At 42.6% G+C, this 22,778-nt stretch overlaps 1 protein-coding gene across 3 annotated transcripts; it reads left to right on the top strand.

The window, feature by feature from the left end:
* The first annotated feature begins 1,473 nt into the window (after positions 1–1,473).
* Positions 1,474–22,046, top strand: LOC131128528 (probable phospholipid-transporting ATPase IM). 3 transcript variants are annotated; one of them, XM_058071448.1, is made up of 28 exons: positions 1,474–1,593; positions 7,975–8,064; positions 8,145–8,203; positions 9,583–9,696; positions 9,876–9,974; positions 10,452–10,513; positions 10,914–10,986; positions 11,834–11,904; positions 11,983–12,065; positions 12,131–12,289; positions 12,358–12,446; positions 13,292–13,485; positions 13,553–13,761; positions 13,838–13,881; positions 14,115–14,280; positions 14,365–14,553; positions 16,436–16,551; positions 16,621–16,785; positions 16,850–16,961; positions 17,165–17,270; positions 17,458–17,599; positions 17,730–17,913; positions 17,984–18,207; positions 18,387–18,470; positions 18,553–18,798; positions 18,874–19,012; positions 19,124–19,254; positions 20,416–22,046. In XM_058071448.1, the coding sequence occupies exons 2-28, from the start codon at positions 8,022–8,024 to the stop codon at positions 20,746–20,748; spliced, it is 3,636 nt and encodes a 1,211-aa protein (XP_057927431.1). In that variant the 5' UTR covers positions 1,474–1,593; positions 7,975–8,021; the 3' UTR covers positions 20,749–22,046. The 3 variants fall into 3 exon arrangements, with proteins under 3 accessions (XP_057927431.1, XP_057927432.1, XP_057927430.1); XM_058071449.1 differs by having other exon boundaries at positions 1,554–1,642; XM_058071447.1 differs by lacking the exon at positions 1,474–1,593 and adding an exon at positions 7,394–7,679.
* Positions 22,047–22,778: the final 732 nt, after the last annotated feature.

Genomic DNA, 22,778 nt, shown 5'->3' with positions numbered 1-22,778 from the left:
ACTTTTGAGGATCTTTTCTTTTAATATTTTGACTTTATTCTTGTAAAATTTGTATTTTTTATCTTTCTTGTTCAAAATTAACTTTTTAACTTTACTTAACAATGTATTTTGGTCTGATAAAAAAAATAGTCACAGGCCACAAACGTTCCTACGTTGGGCTTGACTAGCAATTCTGTACCAAAACACTAGAGGGTGGTATTTCCCTGAGAGTCAATGACCGCACCTCTTGCTGCCTTGCCTTTGGCTTCCTGGCCCTTCAGCCAATTTGGGCAAATGCTTCTGGGCAGGCTCCAGCACGCCGCGACCCTGGTGAGGAGAATGACTGAAGGAATAATGTGAGTTCATTATTGAATAATATTTTCAATAATTCAATAAATTATTTTAATAATATTTTATTTCATATTTTGACTTTATTCTCAGAAAATGTCAGCAGGTTTTCCAATCCTGCTGTAGTTTTTTTTTATTATTACTCTTCAACTTTCTTCTTGTGAACTATCTTCTCGTAATTATGATTCACTGCCATAATATTTGGAATTTATTATCAGAACTTTTTCCCCAACCTAATTTTCCAACCACTTTATTGGTCATAATATTATACAGATTTTTAAAATGCCTTTTTAATATATTTCAACTTTATTCTATTAAGAATATGTTGTGTTTTTTCTCATAATATTACAACTTTTGTAATAAATGGCATATATATATATATATATATATATATATATATATATATATATATATATATATTTTTTTTTTTTTTTTTTTTTTTTTTTTTTACATTATTTTCCATCATTTTTCTCATTAGACTCTTTTGATATTTTGACTTCATTGTCCTGGAATTACAGGATAATTTTTTCATTTCTGTTGGGGTTTTTTTTGGTTGATTTTTCAAATATTTCAACTTCATGTAAATTTGACTTCATGCCCGTAATATTTGGACTTTTTTTCTCGTGGCATTGTAACTTTTTCCACATCCTCATTTTCCAATTTTCAGTTTGTTTCCCATAATATTAACGTCTTATGCTACTAAAATGATGTTATTTTCCCTCATAATATTGTTCTTTTTTTCTTTGTATAATATTATGACTTTTTTATGAACTTTTTTTCACAATATTACAACTTTTAAAATTGTGAAAAGTATTTTGTCTGTATTCTTTGTCCCTATGATATTTAAATAATACAACCTTTTTTATTTCGTTTGTTCTACTTTTTTTTTATTTATGTTGTAGTTGTTTTTTATATATATATATTATGTCCTGTCAATCTTCTTCACATAATTGTATTTTTAGTCCCACAAATATTTATATATATTTATAATATTTTTAAATTTTTTCCATTTTGAGTGTAAAAACACAATCATTGTGTGCAGGTTCCTTTCGGTGTTTGACGTGTTTTGGTGCCTGGAGTACATTTTAAAGCACTGGCACCGAGGAGGGAGGAGACGAGGAGAGGAGGGGGAGGAGACCGGAGAGGAAACAGAGGAGGAGGCGTGTCCACTGGTGGAAGAGCAGAAGGAAAACATTATTCCTTAATTCCCTCTCTGCAACGGAGGACGTCACTTCATCAGCCAGGAAGCCCGGCTCGGGACGCGAGGTGAGCCGCCCTCCGCAGTCTCCTCTGTCGTGGTCGTAGGGGTCAAAGGGTGAGCTGCGTGGGTGCGTGGGTGTGGGTGTGGGTGTTTTTCATCTAGAGAGTAATGGTGTGAATTTGTGAGAGGAAGGCTGAGGTCATCAGCTGCTGCTTCTCTTTTCCTCAACGACTTTCACACGGCTCTCGCTCTTCTTCTTGAACGTTTGGGCTGGTGCTTTTCCTTGAAGTTGACTTCCTTAAAGTCTGAGTGGGAGGGGGGGCACATTTCACATATCTTAAGTGTAGAAGTACAACTACACACATTTCACAACGTTTAGCATCGGCCTATGCTGGAATGATTTATAATAAAAACCTCATAAAAGGTCTTTATTGTTGTTATTTAGCTGTTCCGGCAAACAATGCTATCTTTCCACGGAAGTTAAGGCCACCCTTTCTCGGAAAAACGCTAATCTACTATTGTACGGTAAACTGCTTTAGCGCAATGCTAGCTAAACCATTGAAACGCCAACATAAATGCACCAGAAGCCTGCGATAATTGGAGAAATTCTTCGCTTACTAATGATTCGGGGTGCATGAGAAAGTGGATGCCACTCTTTGACCCCACAGCTACGATATTGCAGTTCAGCAACAGAACTGATGTTGTAATAGCCGCCAATGACTTACACATATGCACACATTTTACAGCGCAGGCAGAGGTAGATTTGCGTTTGTAGACCGCAAGACAAGCGGGAGCAGGGGGGTCCAAAGTGTGGCCTGGGGCCATTTGCGGCCCACGGCACATTCCAAAAACAGAAGTTAACAAGAAAATTAAAAAAAACAGCAAACATTGAAAAATTTTCATTTTTCAAGAACAAAGTCAAAATATTTGAGAAAAAAGTTGGAACTTATGAGAACAAAAACAAAAAATTAATATGATGGCAACTAAAACCAAAACATTGGAAAATTAGGTTGTGGAAAAAGTTAGAATTTTACAAGAAAAAATTTGAAATATGATAAAAATATGAAATAAAGTCTGAATATTATAAGAAGAAAGCTTAAGTAGTTGGACAAACAGAAATGAAAAAAACAACTGCATTTTTTTTTTTAGAACAAAGTGAAAATATTCCAAGAAAAAATCGTATTCTAAGGAGAAAACATTTTGCAGTTTTAAATATTATGAGGAAAAATAATGTCATTTTAGTAGCCAAGGGGAATCTCCATAACAGAATATGTCCCAGCTAAGAAGAGATGCAGAATTTTAGGATACAAATAGTATGATGATGATGATGATGGTGGTGGTGATGATGAAGGTGGTGGACAAAAACCATGTGTCAGTCTGACGCGTCAGTGAAAAGGTCAGGGTTTTATCAGGTAACATAAGAAGGGGGCACGAGGGGTCAGGTGAATAATTCAGAGCTTGATTGTTCCTGTCTCCTTGTGCGACCCGCTGAGAGTGGCGTGGCTTTGTGCCGCCACCTTTATGGCTTCATGGACCAATCACTGGGCTTATTTTTTGCTTTGTGTCTGAGTACAGTGAATATACAGGTTGAAGACCTAAAAAAGGACCTATGATGCTTTTTCCACGTTTCTGACCTATAAATGTAGTTCCAATGTTGGACTCTGGTGTTAAACCATGCCAACGTTTCAGATAATCAGGATTGTGCATTTGGGAGTGAGCCCTGAAAGAACTTTGGGATGGCTCGCAACGCTCGGTATCAGAAGGCGTGGCAAAACTGTTCTTTTGTGATGTCACAAAGGCTTCCTTATATGAGCGTAGCTGTAGGCACCGAAACGCTCTCTCATTAATGTGGGACACGCTGTGGGTCCGACATAGTACCCTCACGGCACCAACGGTGCCTCTGACAAAGTGTGTCCGACAATGAGTGCTCCTCCTCCCTAAAATTATTTATTTTGTTTTCTTTCTTTCTGATAACTTTAGGAAAATAATATTTTTAATTATTCCACTCAATGCTACTGAAATTACATTATTTTTCCTCACATTATTCTTCTTATTATTATATTATAAGTAGTATTATATTTATGATTTTTTTCTTGTAAGAATATGACTATTTTCTCAGAAGATTTTGATTTCAGTCATTTTTTAATTTTTTTATTATCCAACAATTTTCAACTTTCTTCATTTTCTTTGTGTAATATTCTGATTTTATTCCCATAGTTTTTTTTTACTTAATTCATATAACATCATAACTTTTCTGAAAGCTGATTTTCTAAAAACATACAATTTTATTTGGTTTTGTTTGCTTGTGATAATACTGCATTTAAACTTTAGGAAAATAAAATATTTTATGATATTTTTTACGAGAATATGACTATTTTCTCTAATATTTTGGCTTCATTCTGTACTGTTTTTTACATTTTCTAACTGTGCCTTTCTTGCTGATAGCGTAGAGCCTCCCAAAGCTGTGTTGTGTGTATTATTAGCTTGCGTCCCGATAAAACAAGGAGGTGCTGATTGCGACGCTGCCTCCCGCCAAAGGACTTTATCGCCGAGCAGATTCGTTCTGGGGGAGTTTTACGTGTACTTGCGTGAGCTCATGGACAGGTTTTCCCTGGGAAAGAGACCAAAGTCCAACATTTGGGCAACCGTTCAACTCCAACCACCTTTCTCTCTCATGCAGCGTTCTCAAATGCCAGCTTTCTTTTCCCTGAAAGAGGCTTTCTAATATTCTAATATTCCTCACTTGGGTTTGCTGTGAGACACAACAGAAGAAACACGAGGAGGGAAAACACAGCTGCTGCCTTATCTGGCACTGTAGACCATTGTTTGAGTTAATGCAGCAGGTCTAATAGACGTCCTTACAACAGTGGAAGCGTGCCAGGATGACCACGCTCATCATCGGGAAGTTGATGACCTCTGAGGGAAGTAAAAACAGGACATGTTTTCTTTTATAAACAGATCAAAACCACTGCAGGCGCGGTTATATGCAGGCTAGGTCACAAGTGAGCCGTGTCCCTCCAAAGGCGTATTTTAGATTATTTTAAAACGGATGAAAGTAATGCAACGCTGTTCCAGTGGAACCCGTCTATGTCAGCCAAACGCTCCCTCGTCTTCTTCTTATCACTAAAAAGGATCGAAAACGTCACAGCATGGAATGAAATCAGAAACATAAATACTGTAAATTTAAAAGAAAACACACACGCAGCGACTTCCTGTTCAGTGCAAAGTAAGCTTCAAAGACCTGCTAGGTCCATTTATGTCGACATGCTGTGGTGTTGTCAACTCCTGTGTTATTGTTAAGCAGCAGTTACATAGCATTAAAACATGGACACAGCAACTTCCTGTTCAGTGCAAAGTAAGCTGCAAAGACCTCTAGGTCCGTTTATGTCGACATGCTGTGGTATTGGTAACATCCTAGTTATTTCTAAGCAGCATGAAATGACAACAGCAACATACATAACTACTGTCTTGTAAAATACACACACAGTGAGCTCCTGTTCAGTGCAAAGTAAGCTTGAAAGACCTCCTAGGTCAGTTTATGTGTACGTGTGTTGTGGCATTGGTAACGTGAAGCAGCATGAAAAGACAACAGCGACATACAGTAAGAAACCCACAGACAGTGGCTTCCTGTTCAGTGCAAAATAACCTTCAGAGAACTCTTTGTCTTGGTATTGGTAACATCATAGTTTTTGCTAAGCAGCATGAAACAACAACAACAACATAAGTATTGTAAAGTAAAAAAAAGTCACACACAGTGACTTCCTGTTTAGTGCTAAATAGGCTTCACCGCCTCCTCCCAGGTCTGTTTATGTCAACATGTGTTGTAGAATCGGTAACGTCATTATCGCTAAACATCAACAACAACAACAACACTAACATAACTACTGTTGAGTAAAAAAAAATTCACAGACAGTGACTTCCTGTTTAGTGCAAAATAAGCTTCACCTCCTCCTCCTTGGTCTGTTTATGTCAACATGTCTTGTAGAATTGGTAACGTCATTATCAAAGTAGGCTTGAAAGACCTCCTAGGTCAGTTTATGTTGACATGTGTTGTGGCATTGGTAACGTGAAGCATCATGAAACAACAACAGAAACATCACGAATGTACAGCAAGAAGCACACACACAGTGACTTCCTGTTTGGTGCAAAGTAAACTTCAAAGACCTCCTAGGTCATTTTATGTCAACATGTGTTGTAGAATTGGTAACGTCATTATCGCTAAGCATCATGAAACAACAACAGAAACATGACTACTGCACATTAAGAAACACACACACACACAGTGACTTCCTGTTCGGTGCAAAGTAAACTTCAAAGACCTCCTAAACCTCCAAAACGTCTTCTCTTCTGAGAAAGAGTGGTTGACGATGCAGCTCACAGAAGAGCACAGATAAAGGATGTAAACACAAAGCATCTGTGTTTCTTCTGGGCCTTGATAATGGAATCAGTCTTTAGCGTGGAAACCAGAGATCTCGAATCGCACAAGACGGCCATTCATGCGCGTGACCTCTGACCCCTTCAGCCGCTCACAGGTGAATGGGACAAGTGGGATCGCCTTCCACCCTCTGCTTTGTCGTCATGTTCAGCCTTTCTTCAACGGCCCACAGATTCCTAAAAACGCTAGAGCGCTCCTGTCATATCAAGGATCCTTGACTTTTGCGCAGATGGACTTTAACAGCAGAACTCTCCCCTCATATAAAGGATCTTTGACTTAGCCGTTTATGCAGAAAGTCCTTTAAAAGTTAGAGTAGTTTTTTTTACAGTGGGTTCCAAAAACAGCAGTCTGCTGCTGTTGTGTAGAAAGTCTTTGACTAGCAATTTTTCAGTAGGTCTTTAAAAAGAGCAAAGTGCTCTTGTCATACGGACTATCTTTGATTGCAGTCAGTCCTTAAAAACTCCAGAAACCAGTTAGCAAAGTCTTACAGTCTTATAGATGATCTTTGACTGTCATTTTGACACTTGGTTCTGTCGTTTAGAGGATGTTTGACTCGTGTTGTTGCCATAGGTTATTAAAAACCGCAGAGCGCTCCTGTCATCTAGAGGATCTTTGATTGGTGTTTTTACAGTAGATCCTTAAAAGCAGCAGCAAGGTCCTGCCCTATAGAGGATCTTTGACTAGCATTTTTGCTGCAAGTCTTTAAAAACAGCAAAGTGATCCTGTCCGACTGAGGATCTTTGATAAATGTGTTTGTAGCTAAGAAAGTCCTACTCTCTTATAGAGGATCTTTGACTGCCACTTGACACTTGGTTCTTAAAAACAGCGGCGCACATCTGTGGTATAGAGGATATTTGACTGGTGGTCTTGCAGTAGGTATCTAAAAACAGCAGAGTGCTCTTGCCACGTGGAGGATCTTTGACCAAAAACATGAGTTAGGGCTTTGTGTTATGTCGTAAACCCAGGAGTCCCCCACCTTGGTTACGTGGTGAGTTCAAATGTCCTTTCAGGACATCAGCGTTGCGTCACCCAAGTGTGGCGCCTCATTTTGACACAAGTCAGTGAATAGAACACTGTTTGTCTTGGCCAGCTTTTGGGGGGAGGGGGGTGGATGTTAAGCACCCAAACACAGCGTCTGGTCCACATATACAGTGTGTGTGTGTGTGTGTGTGGAATTCCCGTTAAAGCCACATTCTTGTCCAAACACATGTGGTGGATATTAATAGCTCCAGCGCTGACTGACTTCACCGTGGCAACCAACGCCCCCACCACCTCCCCCACCACCACCTCCCCCCCAACCACCCCACCCCTTCCAAAAAAAACAACAACTCCTGTCTCCCAACCTTTTCATGATTTTTGGTCCTCGGTCCTTGAATGCATCGTGATGTCACCGTGACAGCCAATGATGACAAAGAAGACGAAGTAAAGATGGTGGACTGTGGAGTTCCTCAGGGACCACGTGTTTGTGTGTGGATCAGATGGCCGCGTCGGAACGCCGTGGCCTCCTCCTCTCGGAGTCCCGCTGCCTTACGAGGGAACAACAACCTTACTTACACTACCCGCTCGTCCAGCGACAGGAAGTAAATACGCATCGGGCTTTCACGTTTGTGACCTTCATTCAACGCTTGACTTCCTCCTCGCTCTGAAAGGCTTTTTAATGACATTCCACCTGGATGGTTTCTCCTGATCTGGTTTTCTCCAAGGTGCAGTGTAAACGTAAGCATGATGGCGTCACAGCCAAGGATGGCGTTATGAACTGGTCCACTAACATATTCATGATATAGTTGGGGGGGGGGGGGGGGGGGGGGCTTTTTAAGGCTCTGATTGGCTGGCCACCAGTCCAGGGTCAGCTGGGATAGGCTCCAGCATGCCTCCAGCATCCATAGGAAACGGATGGATGGGTTGTCAGGGGGAAATAGGCAAACCTCAAGTAAAGAAGTCTACAGTACATGTGTGTAGTACATGTGTACTGCTAACACGTGGTTTTTGAAGGAGTGATACCTCTCCACAGACAACAAGGATGGTGATGATGGACAGATAGCAGGAGAAGAAGACAAGATGTCGTTGTTCGGCCGGGACTGTGTCAGGAAGAAAGAGCGAGGTAAGACGCTCCAGCGGTGGGTTTATTTCAACACTGTGATACTCTGTAGGACTCGTGATCGTGTTTTGCTTTCACTTCAGAGCTGGAGAGGAAGCTGAGGGCCAACGACCGAGGATACAACCTCTCCTTTAAATATGCAGTGAGTCTCCGTACAACATGACCACCGTTTTTACAGTGGACACTCCTTTCATATAGACGATCTTTCAGGGGCGTTTTTGCAACAGAGGATCTTGGACCGGTGTTTTTGCAGTAGGTCCTAACAGCTGAACACGCCTGTCATAGCAAGGATCTCTGACTCGAATGTTCTTGCAAAAATAGCAGAACACTCCTGTCATTCTGTATAAAGGATCTTTGAGTGGCGTTTTTGCAGTAGTTGTTAAAAAACAAAACAAAGAGCAGAGTGTTCCTGTCATTTCTTATAGAGGATCTCTGACTAGTGTATTTTCCAAATACTCCTGTCATATTTGAAAATCTTTGACTTCAGTTGTTGCCGTAGGTCCGAACAGCAGAATGCTCTTGTCATATAGAGGATCTTTGACCAGCCTTTTAGCAGTATTTGCTCAAAAACAGCAGGGCAAACCTGCTATTCATTATAGAGGATCTTTGACAAACACTTTTGCAGTAGGTCCTAACAGCAGAAAGATCTTCTCATATAGAGGATCTTTGACTAGTGTGTTTGCAGTAGTTGCTCAAAAACAGCACACCGTTTGAGGAATTTGAACTTGGAAAACAGCGGTCCTGCTATCCATTATAGAGGATCTGTGACTCGCACTTTTGTCGTAGAATACCACTGTCAAATGGAAGATCTTTGACTTCCATTTTTGCAGTAGATGCTCGAAAACAGCATAACAGTCCCGTCGCTCAGCATAGAGGATCTTCGACTAGCGTATGTGATGAATCCTGCTGTCAAATAGAAGATCTTTGACTTCCATTTTTGCAGTAGATGCTCGAAAACAGCATAACCGCCCTGTCGCTCAGCATAGAGGATCTTTGACTAGCATATGCGATGAATCCTGCTGTCATATAGAAGACATTTGACCAATGTTTTTGCTGGAAGTTGTTAAAAAACAGCAGATCACTCCTTCCAGATCATTTGTTATAGAGGATCTTTGACTAGCATATCTGCAGTTGGTCCTAACAGCAAACAACTCTTGTCACATAGAAGATCTTTGACTTGAGATTTTTCAATATTTGCTGAGGCACAGCAGAGCCCCCCGAGGAAGTGTGACTAGTGTTTTTTCAGTGTGTACTTGAGCGTGTACTTGAGCGTGTACTGGAGCGTGTACTGGAGTTGGTCAGGAGACAGTCCGGCTGTCCTCATCAGAAGCTTACGGACATTTAAGTCTCCCGCCGGTTAAACATTTGCTAGAGCTCCGCAAACAAAGTGCAGCTTTTTAGTTGCTTGGAAGCAGCTGGTGTTTCGGTAAAAAGATACGCTGATAGGCCTCAACATCTGACCAGCCAAGATCCGCCTTTACGGGAAAAACATTGAGCAACAAGGTTCCTTTTCCTCCCAAGACCAACGCCATCAAGACCTCCAAGTACAACTTCTTCACCTTCCTACCTCTCAACCTCTTCGAGCAGTTCCAGAGGATCGCCAATGCCTACTTCCTGTTTCTGCTGGTGCTCCAGGTACGTCATCGAAAAAACACCACACTGTTTGTTGACATCAACATGAACATGTGACGGCGTGCTTCCTCTCTGTGGGGGCGTGTAGATACGTCATATCGCAGACCAACACAGCGACAGATGAAGTGAGATGAAGTTTATAGGATTATAGGATAGTTTATAGGACGCCGCCTATGTTTCAGGTGATTCCCGAGATCTCCTCGCTGTCCTGGTTCACCACCGTGGTGCCGCTGGTCCTGGTGCTGTCCGTCACCGCCGCCAAGGATGCCACCGATGACATTGTGAGCACAATTGCCGAGAAACCTCATCTTTTGGAGAAAAGAAATCCATGGCCTGACCCGTGGGATTCGCCTCAGCTATTTCCTCACCCTCACTTTGGCAATTTGCTCCTTCTGCTTTTTCTTTGTGGCGCATGATGTTGTCACACGGGTGAAGAAATGCTTGAGTTTCCCTTCTGGACACCCACGACTGACCTTCAAAGCGTTTTAGTGTTTTACTGCTAATGACTTCAGAGCGCAAACAAAGCACTTGAGAAAGAATGGGAGCCACTTTGACTCTCAAGGTTACGCAAAAAGACTCATTAACTTGATTAGCTTAAACGTTAACACAGCTGCCTCTTTTTAGCTGTTTTGATATCTTTAGAAAGCACAGAGAAGAGAAAAACATCTTCAAGCCTCACTCGAAAGATTGGGCAAATTTCCCCCCAAAAAGTGGACTTTTCCTCTAAAAACGATGACTGGTTTTTGCTTTGCTTGCAGAATCGCCACAGGAGTGACAATCACGTCAACAACCGAAGGGTCCAAGTCCTCATCGATGGAAAGTAAGCATTCTTGACACACATTCTTGATTCACATTTTTGACTTTATTCTTTTTCCATTTTTGGCGTTGTTGTTGTTGTTTTTATGTATTTTTACAATACCCCCCCCCCCCCCCCCCCCAACAAACAGCCTAGGGAAAGAAAAGCAGTTGACGGCCTTCTAAATGTGTTTTTAACATCATTAGAGCCCTCTAGACATGAAATAAGAGCCAATCCAAGGCCAGCCAATCCTCTTCATGTTGGATTGCTGACGCCGATTCTTCAGCATTTCATCCAACTTACACCAGGAAGACATTCAGGAAACTTTCAATGGGGGGAAATGGGCAATACCGCTCCGACCTTGCTACCCGCCATCCATATTTGGGCGGAAGCACAAACACAACGTCCTGTTTCCTCCCGCCAGGCTGCGCAGCGAGAAGTGGATGGACGTGCAGGTGGGGGACATCATCAAGCTGGAAAACAACCAGTTTGTCACCGTGAGTCTTCTTGCTTTGTTTTCTGTTTTTCCCCTCAGCTGACGTATGCCCTGTGTCCCCCAGTGGGGGGTGGCCCCCGCTGCAGAAGACTAAAATAAAGTTTCAACTTTTTATCTTATATTTTATGTTCTTTTTATATTCAGGCATAACACATATTTACTAGAAAAATATGTGGTCATTATTGATTTTATATAGCATATTATTATTTTTCATAATTACATCACATTACTTTTTCTTGTATATTTTTTTCCCTCATACTCATATGACTTTATTCTCATCATATTTTGACTTTATAATGATAACATTTACCTGACCTAATTTTCACTCAAATTATTTGCTTCTCATATTGTCAGTTCCTCATTTTTTTCTGAATATACATATTTATATATATTTATTATCTTTAGTATTTCTTAATATTTTGTCTTCTGGTAAATTTACTGCTCCTTTTTGCCTTTTTGTCGAGTATGTTGTTTAATCATATTTGAGAATGTGCCGGGGGCCGATGAAAAGGAGCAGTAGCGGGCTGTAAATGGCCCCTGGTCTACACTTTGGACACCCCAACTTTAGACCGACCAAGTCATCCAGCACACGAACATGGTCATACAGCCGTACAGCAAGGGCAAAAATGAATACATCTTCTACCATTGTCTACAAGTTCATTTTTTTAACTCAAATAATGATGTGGAGTGCATGAGAAAGTGGAAACCACATGCTCATTTATCAACAAGTATACTGCACAACATAGCAGCAGCAGAACCAATGTTGGAATATAACTGTAACTGTAAGCATAGCTGTACGCAGGATGTTGCCTACAGCCACTAATTCGAAACCACCCCCCACCCCCCAGGCCGACCTCCTGCTGTTGTCCAGCAGTGAACCGCTCAACCTGGTGTACATTGAGACAGCCGAGCTGGATGGGTACGTACGTTTGTTGCCGGTCCCCGCCACCCCCCGACTGGTCTCCTGTGTGCCACTTTGTCCCTCCCCCTCCCTCAGTGAGACCAACCTGAAGGTGCGGCAGGCGCTACCGGTGACGGGCGACCTCTGCGACGACGTCAACAAGCTGGCGGACTTTAACGGTACATGAGATTTATCCTCGAGATTTAGTCCCATGCAGACCTGAGGTGTCAACCCTTCTGTGAAGGCGAAGTCCACTGCGAGCCCCCCAACAACCGCCTGGACCGCTTCACGGGGACGCTGAGCTACGCGGGGCAGAAGTACGCTCTGGACAACGAGAAGATCCTGCTGCGAGGCTGCACACTGAGGAACACGGAGTGGTGCTTTGGCTTGGTGCTTTTTGGAGGTGGGACCTTGGACTCCCATCATCGCAATCATCCCCAACAGGAAGACAAACCCCCCCTGTTCCTGCAGGTCCAGAAACCAAGCTGATGCAGAACTGCGGGAAGAGCACCTTCAAGAGGACCAGCGTGGACCGTCTGCTGAACGTGCTCGTCCTCTGTGTGAGCATTTTCACCATTGTTCGTTTGTCTTTTTCCTTTTCATTTTCCCCCCAGGAACCTGGTAGCAGCATAGAAAATGTTTTATTTATTTATTTGTTCAGTTTAGTTTTATGGCCATTTGGGGGAATTTCATTTCCATTTGTGAAATATGCGGTACAGAAAATGATTGAATTTATTATTATTATTATGTATTTTTTATTATTTTTTCATTTTATCTACTTTAGTGGTTTATACAAACATTATTTTTATTTTTATTTTTATTTTTATTTTTATTTTTATTTTTATTTTTATTTTTATTTTTATTTTTATTTTTATTTTTATTTTTATTTTTATTTTTATTTTTATTTTTATTTTTATTTTTATTTTTATTTTTATTTTATTTTTTTATTTTTTTTATTTTATTATTTTTTTATTTTTATTTTTATTTTTATTTTTATTTTTATTTTTATTTTTATTTTTATTTTTATTTTTATTTTTATTTTTATTTTTATTTTTATTTTTATTTTTATTTTTATTTTTATTTTTATTTTTATTTTTATTTTTATTTTTATTTTTATTTTTATTTTTATTTTTATTTTTATTTTTATTTTTATTTTTATTTTTATTTTTATTTTTATTTTTATTTTTATTTTTATTTTTATTTTTATTTTTATTTTTATTTTTATTTTTATTTTTATTTTTATTTTTATTTTTATTTTTATTTTTATTTTTATTTTTATTTTTATTTTTATTTTTATTTTTATTTTTATTTTTATTTTTATTTTTATTTTTATTTTTATTTTTAACCCCGTCCATCACAAGGCTGCATTTTCACATAAACGTAACGCGCCTTGACGTCGCTGCAGATCTTTGGCTTCCTGGCCTTCATGTGCACCATTCTGGCCATCGGGAACTACTGCTGGGAGCTGGACGAGGGCGCCCCGTTCACGGCCTTCCTCCCCAGGCAAAAGGGCGATGACGCCGCCTTCTCCTCCTTCCTCACCTTCTGGTCCTACCTCATCATCCTCAACACCGTGGTGCCCATCTCGCTCTATGTCAGGTGAGCCCCCGGCCACGGGAGTATTGTTTTTGTGATTTGGAGCATTGAGATGATGCGTGCGTATCAGCGTGGAGATCATTCGCCTGGGGAACAGCTTCTACATCGACTGGGATAGAAAAATGTACCACGGCCGCAGCGACACCCCGGCCGAGGCGCGCACCACCACGCTGAACGAGGAGCTCGGCCAGATCAAGTATGTCTTCAGCGACAAGACGGGCACGCTCACGCAGAACATCATGACCTTCAACAAGTGCTCCATCCACGGCAAGTCGTACGGTAAGCAAAGCAGCAGACGCCGTGGGGACGCCGTGGAGGCGAGGGAGAACATTTGTCTGATGGTGTGTCTTCCCAGGTGATGTTTTGGACTACAAAGGAGAAAGACTAGAAGTCAATGAGGTGAGGTCCGCTCTATAAATCTCTTGATCTTGTAAGGATCATTTAAGACTAGTTGACTTCCAGGTTGACTTGTGGGCTTCTATGCCCCCTGGTGGCTGTGAGCGGTAAGGCTTTGATGCCCAAAAGCACCTTTGTTGGCCTAGTTAGTTGTCATCAACATCATTCTTCCATGCTTTTGGTCGTCTCCGGTCACAAGATGGTCGCCCATTGTTGTCCCTTTTTGTGTCTGCTAGCACACAGAGACCGTGGACTTCTCCTTCAACCCGCTGGCCGACCCCCGCTTCACCTTCCACGATCACGCCCTGGTGGAGGCCGTCAAGCTGGAGACCCCCGAGGTCCACGCCTTCTTCCGACTGCTTGCCCTCTGCCACACCGTCATGGCGGAAGAGAAGAAAGAAGGTGACGAGGGACGGGGGCGGGAACGTTTGACACCATACACTGTTTTTCTCTACCCGTTCAAAAGCGTCCTCGCTGGTCCTGCAGGGGACCTCCTCTACCAGGCCCAGTCTCCTGATGAAGGCGCGCTCGTCACGGCCGCAAGGAACTTTGGCTTTGTGTTCCGCTCCAGGACGCCGGACAGTGTCTCCATCGTGGAAATGGGACAGCAGCGCACCTACGAGCTCTTGGCCATCCTGGATTTTAACAACGTCCGCAAGAGGATGTCCGTCATTGGTAAATACCCTGAAACAGGCTGCGGGCGTGGTACATCTTCCTGTTTATGCAAAAACCTGGGCATGCCAGCCAAGAGGGGAGCTCTACTGTCAGGTTCAAACTCCTGTGACACGTGTAAAAAACACTTAATTACAGAAGAGACAGACAATAAAATTAAATGTTTCTCGGAGCGAGGAGAATGAAATAATATACCCAGTGACATGCGGCTCCACTCTGAGTATGCCATTCATGCTCCTCTCTTTTGGTAATGGTAATAGTAATGGTTTCATTTCATTTCAACATGCATCAGATTACAATTGAGTGCATCCCATAATCAGTTCCCAGTTCCACATGTCCAAAAGGAGTAGGAAGAAGCAAAGATTATTAAATCCTACCCCTTCATCTGGTACTTTTACAATCAGTAACTCTTACATTTGTTCACTTCCTGCCTTCCTAATATAGTATAAGTTTGTTCTTTTTATCACATACCGAAGTACGAGGTGATATGACCATCCAATGACATAATGGGTACCATAGTAAGTGTCAATATAGTGATGTATATAGCACATCATGACTGGTTCAAGACTCTTCATCCTTGTATTTAGCAAACATCAACTGCTTGTATTGTTTCTTGAATTGGCTCATCGGTGTGCATTGTTTGAGGGTCTTACTCAATCCATTCCATAGTTTGATTCCACATACTGAAATGCTATGGCTTTTTAACCTAGTCCTAGCATATAAGTGTTTCAAATGTAGTTCTTCCCTGAGATCATATTTCTCCTCTCTTGTAGAGAAGTATTAGATGACATTTTTAGGTAATTGGTTTTTTTTAGCCTTATGCATTATTTTAGCTGTTTGAAGATGAACTATATCAGCAAGTTGAAGTATTTGTGATTTTAGAAATAAGGAGTTAGTATGTTCTCTGTAGGCGGCATTATGAATTATCCTTACTGACCTTTTTTGCAGGACATTTAGCGAGTGAAGATTGCTTTTATAGTTATTAGCCCATATTTCCACACAATACGTAAGATATGGTAGAACCAGAGAGCAATAAAGAGTGTGGAGTGATTTCTGATTGAGAACAAATTTTGCTTTGTTCAATATTGAAATATTTCTGGCCACCTTATGTTGTATATTTGTAATATGAGGTTTCCAGCTCATATTTTCATCTATTGTGATCCCCAGAAATGTATTTTTCTTCACCCTTTCAATGTCTACACACTTTTTATTTTCTTTAGGTGGTCCCTGATACATGGTCATGCAATACTATGTGAGAGTAATTACTTTTTGTGCATGTGTTCTTATCTTGGCACATTTTTGTTTGATGACCAGGAACATCTTCAAGGTCACTGCTGGCGCTCCTAGGCACCTCCAAGGTTAGTGGTGCTGGGAGTTGCTGGTCAGGGTCACGGAATGTTCCTCCCTTAAAACACTCAAGACACTTTTCTATTGTCTAAGCAAACGGATATACTAAGGGTGATAACTAGCACGATAATAATTGTATTTACATTTTATTCTAACATCTACCTTCTGGGCTCTGTTGGTCAAGGGCTGGGTTGCACTGTGGGGGGGGGGGGGGGGGGGGTTATGCATGGATGGCTTGCTTTTAATTACAGAATAGAATAGAATGGCTAAGTTGTCAGCACGGATCCCTTTACGGATGGTCGGTGTGTTCAGAAACAGACACCATCGGCCTTTATTCGTCCCTCAATGGGGTAGTTGCCCATTGTTGCCAACCCCCCACCCCCAAAAAAAACCTCAGTAACTTCGGGCCGAAGGCTATACTTTGCCACACACAGCAGAGAAAGGACAGGGAGAGTCGGCAGGAAGAGGATGTTTTTTTGTAACAGCGTCAGTCCCCGCGAGCGGTGTTGACACCAATCTGTGTGGTCTTTGCGGACAGTTCGCAGCCCCGAGGGGAGGCTGTCCCTGTACTGTAAAGGGGCGGACACCATCATCTACGAGAGGCTGCACCAGTCCTGCGGCAAGCTGATGGACGTCACCACGGAGCACCTCAACGTGAGTCCCCGCAAGCGTTGCATGACACACCTGGCCTGCACGGCTTCCTATGTGTTTTGCTCCCTGCAGGAGTTTGCGGGGGAAGGCCTACGGACTCTGGCTCTGGCCTACAGGGACCTGGACCAGGACTTTTTCACAGAGTGGAAACGGCGCCACCACGAGGCCAGCACCTCGCTGAACGACCGCGAGGGCAAGCTGGACCGGCTGTACGAGGAGATCGAGAAAGACCTGCTGGTAGGCGGCGTGAGCGCCGGCGCACACGGTGGTTCGGACGAGGATGTAATCGACGTGTGTCCAGTTGCTAGGGGCGACCGCTATAGAGGACAAGTTGCAGGACGGCGTTCCTCAGACCGTTGAGCAGCTGTCCAAAGCCGACATCAAGATCTGGGTGCTGACTGGGGACAAGCAAGGTAGCCTGGGGTCAGCCTTGTCTAGCTCTGCATGCGCTACTCAGTGTTAGCAAAGTTCTGGCACCCTCCAACATTGGGCTGTGAAATACACAGTGCGCTTGAACGCCTCATCAGTGCTTGAAAGGAGACAGACACAGAGTCTGTCGTCGTTCTGTGTTTGTTCTGTGAAGAGATAAAGCACACGGTATTTTCTTTTTGCACAGAAACGGCTGAAAACATTGGCTATGCGGCTAATTTACTGCGCGAGGAGATGAACGACGTCTTCATCGTCTCGGGCAACTCGCCGGAGGACGTCAGGCAGGAGCTGAGGTGAGACGTATTAGAGAGATATCATTTGGATGTTGCTTGGCTAACTTGGCTAACAACGGTTCGGATGTCGTTTGTGAATGTTTAGCTTCATGTAGATGAGATTGAGATGACGATGACAGCAGAGATTCCGCTTTTATTGACGTCACAGGCCCTGCTTCCATTCATTTGGATTTGTTTCATGTTGCAGAAACGCACGGACCTCCATGAAACCCGACGCCAGCGAGGATCCAGTGTTTTTACCACCTCGGACTCTTGCTAAAAGCGTGGCGGCCCTCACGGACGAGGCGGTGAACGGAGAGTACGGCCTGGTCATCAACGGGCACAGTCTGGTAAGCGTTGGCGCCGAGTGAGGCGTTAGTTTTGAGGCGTTAGGAGCATTGGGCTTGTACCACCCCCACCTTCTTCTGACCTTCTACTGCGTGAATGCAGTCTGGTCTAAGTGGTTGCTTTGCGTGGCAGGCCTACGCGTTGGAGCGCAGCATGGAGCTGGACTTCCTGAGGACGGCGTGCATGTGCAAGGCGGTCATCTGCTGCCGCGTCACCCCCCTGCAGAAGGCTCAGGTGGTGGAGCTGGTCAAGACGTACAAGCAGGCCGTCACACTGGCCATCGGCGACGGCGCCAATGATGTCAGCATGATTAAAGGTTTGACTTCCTGTTGTCGTTCTGCCCTCTGGTGGATGCAGGCAAGTTTATTTTATTGACCCCCCCACAGCGGCCCACATCGGCGTGGGCATCTCGGGCCAGGAAGGCATGCAGGCGGTGCTGTCCAGCGACTACTCCTTCGCCCAGTTCCGCTTCCTGCAGCGCCTCCTGCTGGTGCACGGCCGCTGGTCCTACCTGCGCATGTGCAAGTTCCTGCGCTACTTCTTCTACAAGAACTTCACCTTCACCTTCGTCCACTTCTGGTACGCCTTCTTTTGCGGCTTCTCCGCCCAGGTAAGACACCAACTCTGATTCTATGTCAGCAATATCTATGTCAGGGCCGTCCCACTTTGGAGGAAAATGGAGGGATGCAACGTTGATGAACACATGTAAATGTTGTACACTGTCAATCCATCCATCCATCTTCTATACCGCAGTATGATATTTCATCTCAGCTCTTTGCTCTTTTTTAGACAGTTTATGACGAGTGGTTCATCACGCTCTACAACCTGGTGTACACGGCCTTACCTGTGCTGGGAATGAGCCTCTTTGATCAGGTGTTGTGCCAAAGCAAACGTTGTTATTTGGACTAGACTAGACAAAGGCGAACTCATGTCTTTGTCTTTCCCTGCCGGTCAGGATGTGAACGACATGTGGAGCTTCCAGCACCCTCAGCTGTACGTCCCCGGCCAGCAGAACCTCTACTTCAGCAAGACGGCCTTCTTCAAGTGCGCCCTGCACAGCTGCTACAGCTCGCTGGTGCTCTTCTTCATCCCCTACGCCGCCGTCAACGACGCCGTGCGTGGCGACGCCAAGGACGTGGCGGACTACCAGTCCTTCGCCGTCCTCACACAGACCTGCCTGCTCTTTGCCGTCACCATCCAGGTTTTCTTTTGGGTTGTTTGTGTTCGTTGGTGTAAGGGTGTGTCGATGACGTAAGGCTGTGTGCTGTCGCTGTAGCTGGGCTTGGAGATGTCCTACTGGACGGCCGTCAACACCGTCTTTGTGGCGGGAAGCCTGCTCATGTACTTTGCCGTCACCTTCACCATGCACAGCAACGGCCTCTTCCTCATCCTGCCTGCCGCCTTCCCCTTCGTAGGTGAGGCCCGCTTACCTCCCCCTCGCTCACCGATTCACTTACCGTTTACAGCCGTGGCTGTAGGCAACCTCGGAAATGCTGATGAAATGTCATTCCTTCAAATGTGATCAGGCACGGCCAGGAACTCCCTAAGCCAGCCCAACGTGTGGCTGACCATCGTCCTCACCTCCATCCTCTGCATCCTTCCTGTGCTCACCTACCGCTTCCTGTTCATCCAGCTCCGCCCCACCATCAACGACAAGGTACGCCGCCCCACAGACTGCAAACCACCCGGGCTCTTCACGGTTACATCAGCAAATTCACTTGCACCTCTTTCACCCTCACGGACCCTCAAAGAACATCTAAGATGAGCAGAATAAAGTCGGCATAGTCTTCAATTCATCACCAAAAAGGCGTACATTTACAAGAATAAGGGTTGTACATTTATGAGAATAGAATCATAAATGTACCATTAAAAAGTCATACATGTATGACAAAACAACTCATACATTTACCAGAATTTATTTTATAAATTTACCAGAAAAACGTGCAAATTTATGAGAATAAAGTCATAAATCTAACAGAAAAGATTATCGTAAAGTTATGAGAGAAACTTTATTAGAATAAGATTTACAGTTTAAAAAAAACATTGTACATTTATGAGAATAAAGTTGTACATTTTCAGTAAATTTTGTTTTTCATTTGCGACAAAAAAGTTGTACGAGAATAAAGTCGGAAAAAATAAGTATTGAAATAATATATATATATATATATATATACATATATATAATATAAAATAATAATATAAAATCAAAAACACAGCCTGAAATTTCAGAGAAAAGAGATATAAATTCATGAGTAAAAAGCCATACAATTACATGAATAAAGTCGTACATTTATGATAAAAGTCCTACTTTTACAAAAAAGCCCTAAGTTTACAATAATAAAGTTGTACATTTGTGAGAAAAAACTCATACATACAGAGAAAAAAATGTATATTGTATATGTATATATGTATGTATACATATGTATATGTATATATATATTGTAAAATGTATAAATGGTAAATAAGTTTACCAGAATAAAGTTGTAAATCTACAAGAAAAATAGACGTCAATTTATGATGCAATTTGGTAGATTTGTTCCCATCGTCCTTCATTATGAATACATTGAGGTATTATTTCATGTACTGTCATCCTGTAATAAATCTCCATTGAAAATAAAGGCCAAACAAGTTGTGGGTGTCACGCAACACACACCCCCACTCCATGAACCACTAGAGGGCAACAGAGTTTCAGCTTATAAAATATATATTTTTTATGGAAGTGTTCTTAGAAAGGAAAGGATAGGGAGAGATGGCAGACAAAGATTCCAAATCCATCTGAAGACTTGGTATGACTTTGGTATCTTTCCTTTTCTCTCAGGTGATGTTCAAGGTCCGCCAGGCCAAGGCGACGCCTCCCCCACCGCCTCGCCGCACCCGAATCCGCCGCACCAGCTCCCGCCGCTCCGGCTACGCCTTCTCCCACGCGCAAGGCTACGGCGACCTGGTGACGTCGGGCCGCTTCCTGCGGCGCCCGACCGTGCCGCGCCCCTCGGGCTTCTCCCACACGGGGCGCGCCACCACGGGCTTCAGCCCAATGGGGCGCTCGGCCGGGTACAGCCCCACGGGGCGGGCGCAGAACGTGAAGAAGGCCCAGGAGGTGGAGGTGACCTCGCTGCAGATGTACAGGACCATCAGTGATGCTGCTCTTTGAGCAAAAGGGGATTCGGGAGAACCAAAGATGGAGGAATCTTAGAAGAGGAAGTGGCGCCGTGTTTACAAGCTAGGGAATCCTGGAAGTCCACAACTTCAAAGCCATGTTGCCTTAAAACGTTTTTATGTATTTTAAAGTCACAGGAGAACCTCGTCTTTCCAGAACAGTGTCCGATTGAGTCATGATACACTAAGCTAACCTCATGCTGGGGCTTTCAGACATCAATAATCAATTCCACAAAATGGATGGACGGATGGATGGATGGATAGATGGATGGATGGACGGATGGATGGACCAAGAAGCTGCATTCTTTTCTTCTTCATGCTGGAAATAAAAGCAAAAAAGGTGCTGATGAAGCAAACCATTCAACACGACAGGGTGTCTACAATACCAATCCATCCGTGGAAGATGCATTGAATGCCTCACGATGCATTTGAGGACCTAAAAATGTCAAAAAATCTGATGACATGTAACATTCATTCATTCATTCATTTTCTACCGCTTTTCCTCACGAGGGTCGCCAGGGGTGCTGGAGCCTATCCCAGCTGTCTTTGGGCGAGAGGCGGGGTACACCCTGGACTGGTGGCCAGCCAATCACAGGGCACATATAGACAAACAACCATTCACACTCACATTCATACCTATGGACAATTTGGAGTGGCCAATCAATCTAGCATGTTTTTGGAATGTGGGAGGAAACCGGAGTACCCGGAGAAAACCCACGCATGCACGGGGAGAACATGCAAACTCCACACAGAGATGGCCGAGGGTGGAATTGAACCCTGCTTTCCTAGCTGTGAGGTCTGCGCGCTGGACCGCCGTGCCGCCTTGACATGTAACATATAATCCAAAAATAACCCAATTGAGTATGCGATGTCATATTTGCCTTGCTCCGTTTAGCTCTTCGATGCCACTATAGACGCTGCTGTATGTATCAATCAATGTATTGGAACTTTTATATGCATTACTATGGACGGGTGGTTACCCTGAGGGTAAAATCATGTGACTATGCTCTTTTTTTATACCTGCAAGATCTGCATTAAAAAATACAGACGTCTGCAATAATTTGTTTATTATGACTTCTGGCCAGCAGAGGGCATAATAACCCTCTAAAGCAGGGGTGGGCAAACTACGGCCCGGGGGCCACATCCGGCCCGCCAAGTGTTTGAATACGGCCCGCCCAATCTTTCAAAAGTATTTAATTTAAACTCAACATACAACCTGGCATCATGGCCTGAGCCAACCTTTTGATGGTTGTATCAATTTCGTTGTTTGACATGGTCTGTTGTTTACAAAGTGCTCCTGAAAAAAGAGACACAAGCACATAATAATAATAAAAATTAAAATAATAATTATTATATTATTATTATAAATATTATGATTATTATATTTATTATATTAATGCTAATTATTATATTAATTATATATAATAATATTGTTATATTTGCATATTTTACATAATAATAATAATATAATAATTATTATTTTAATTTTATTTTAATTATTATAATATTTTTTTATTTTTAAAATATTTAAATATAAAATAATAAATAATAATAGCAGATTGCATGACAATTTTACAGATACAATAATACCAGGTGGACTGTTACGTGTAAAATATATAGTCTGCCCCCCGGAAATGTTGTTATATCAATGCGGCCCGCGAGTCAAAAAGTTTGCCCACCCCTGCTCTAAAGCAACTTTTTTTTAAATTCATTAGAATTTGTAAAGCATTTTTAATTTCAACATGCATTTAATATTTTTGTAGGAAGGTCCGCACCAAAAATAATAGAATAAACGAACAGTTTATGACATGACATGGGGTTTTGTGACATTACTATTAATTTTAATAAATTAATTAAATTAATAATCTTTAATAAATGAATATTTTTTATGAGACAGCTAACGTATAAGGTTGAGTTAACTAGTTACATTGAAATGATTTTTATTATTTAATGACACATTTATATAGTTCCTAATTTACCTCATAACCCCCCCCCCACCCCCACCCAGGCAGGCTTTTTCAAGGC

The sequence above is a fragment of the Doryrhamphus excisus genome, chromosome 4 (genome assembly GCF_030265055.1).
Source record: "Doryrhamphus excisus isolate RoL2022-K1 chromosome 4, RoL_Dexc_1.0, whole genome shotgun sequence".
NCBI classification, from domain to species: domain Eukaryota; kingdom Metazoa; phylum Chordata; class Actinopteri; order Syngnathiformes; family Syngnathidae; genus Doryrhamphus; species Doryrhamphus excisus.
The sequence above is the reverse complement of the archived record's forward strand: the minus strand, read 5'-3'. Positions and strand labels throughout refer to the sequence as shown.

Bases quoted from the DNA above. Each gene is read 5' to 3' on its own strand.
- LOC131128528 (XM_058071447.1), top strand. From the start codon at position 7,637: ATGGTTTCTCCTGATCTGGTTTTCTCCAAGGTGCAGTGTAAAC. The intron at 12,290-12,357 runs GTGGGACCTTGG...CTGTTCCTGCAG, and splicing joins TGGCTTGGTGCTTTTTGGAG to GTCCAGAAACCAAGCTGATG. The intron at 16,552-16,620 runs GTGAGTCCCCGC...TGCTCCCTGCAG, and splicing joins TCACCACGGAGCACCTCAAC to GAGTTTGCGGGGGAAGGCCT.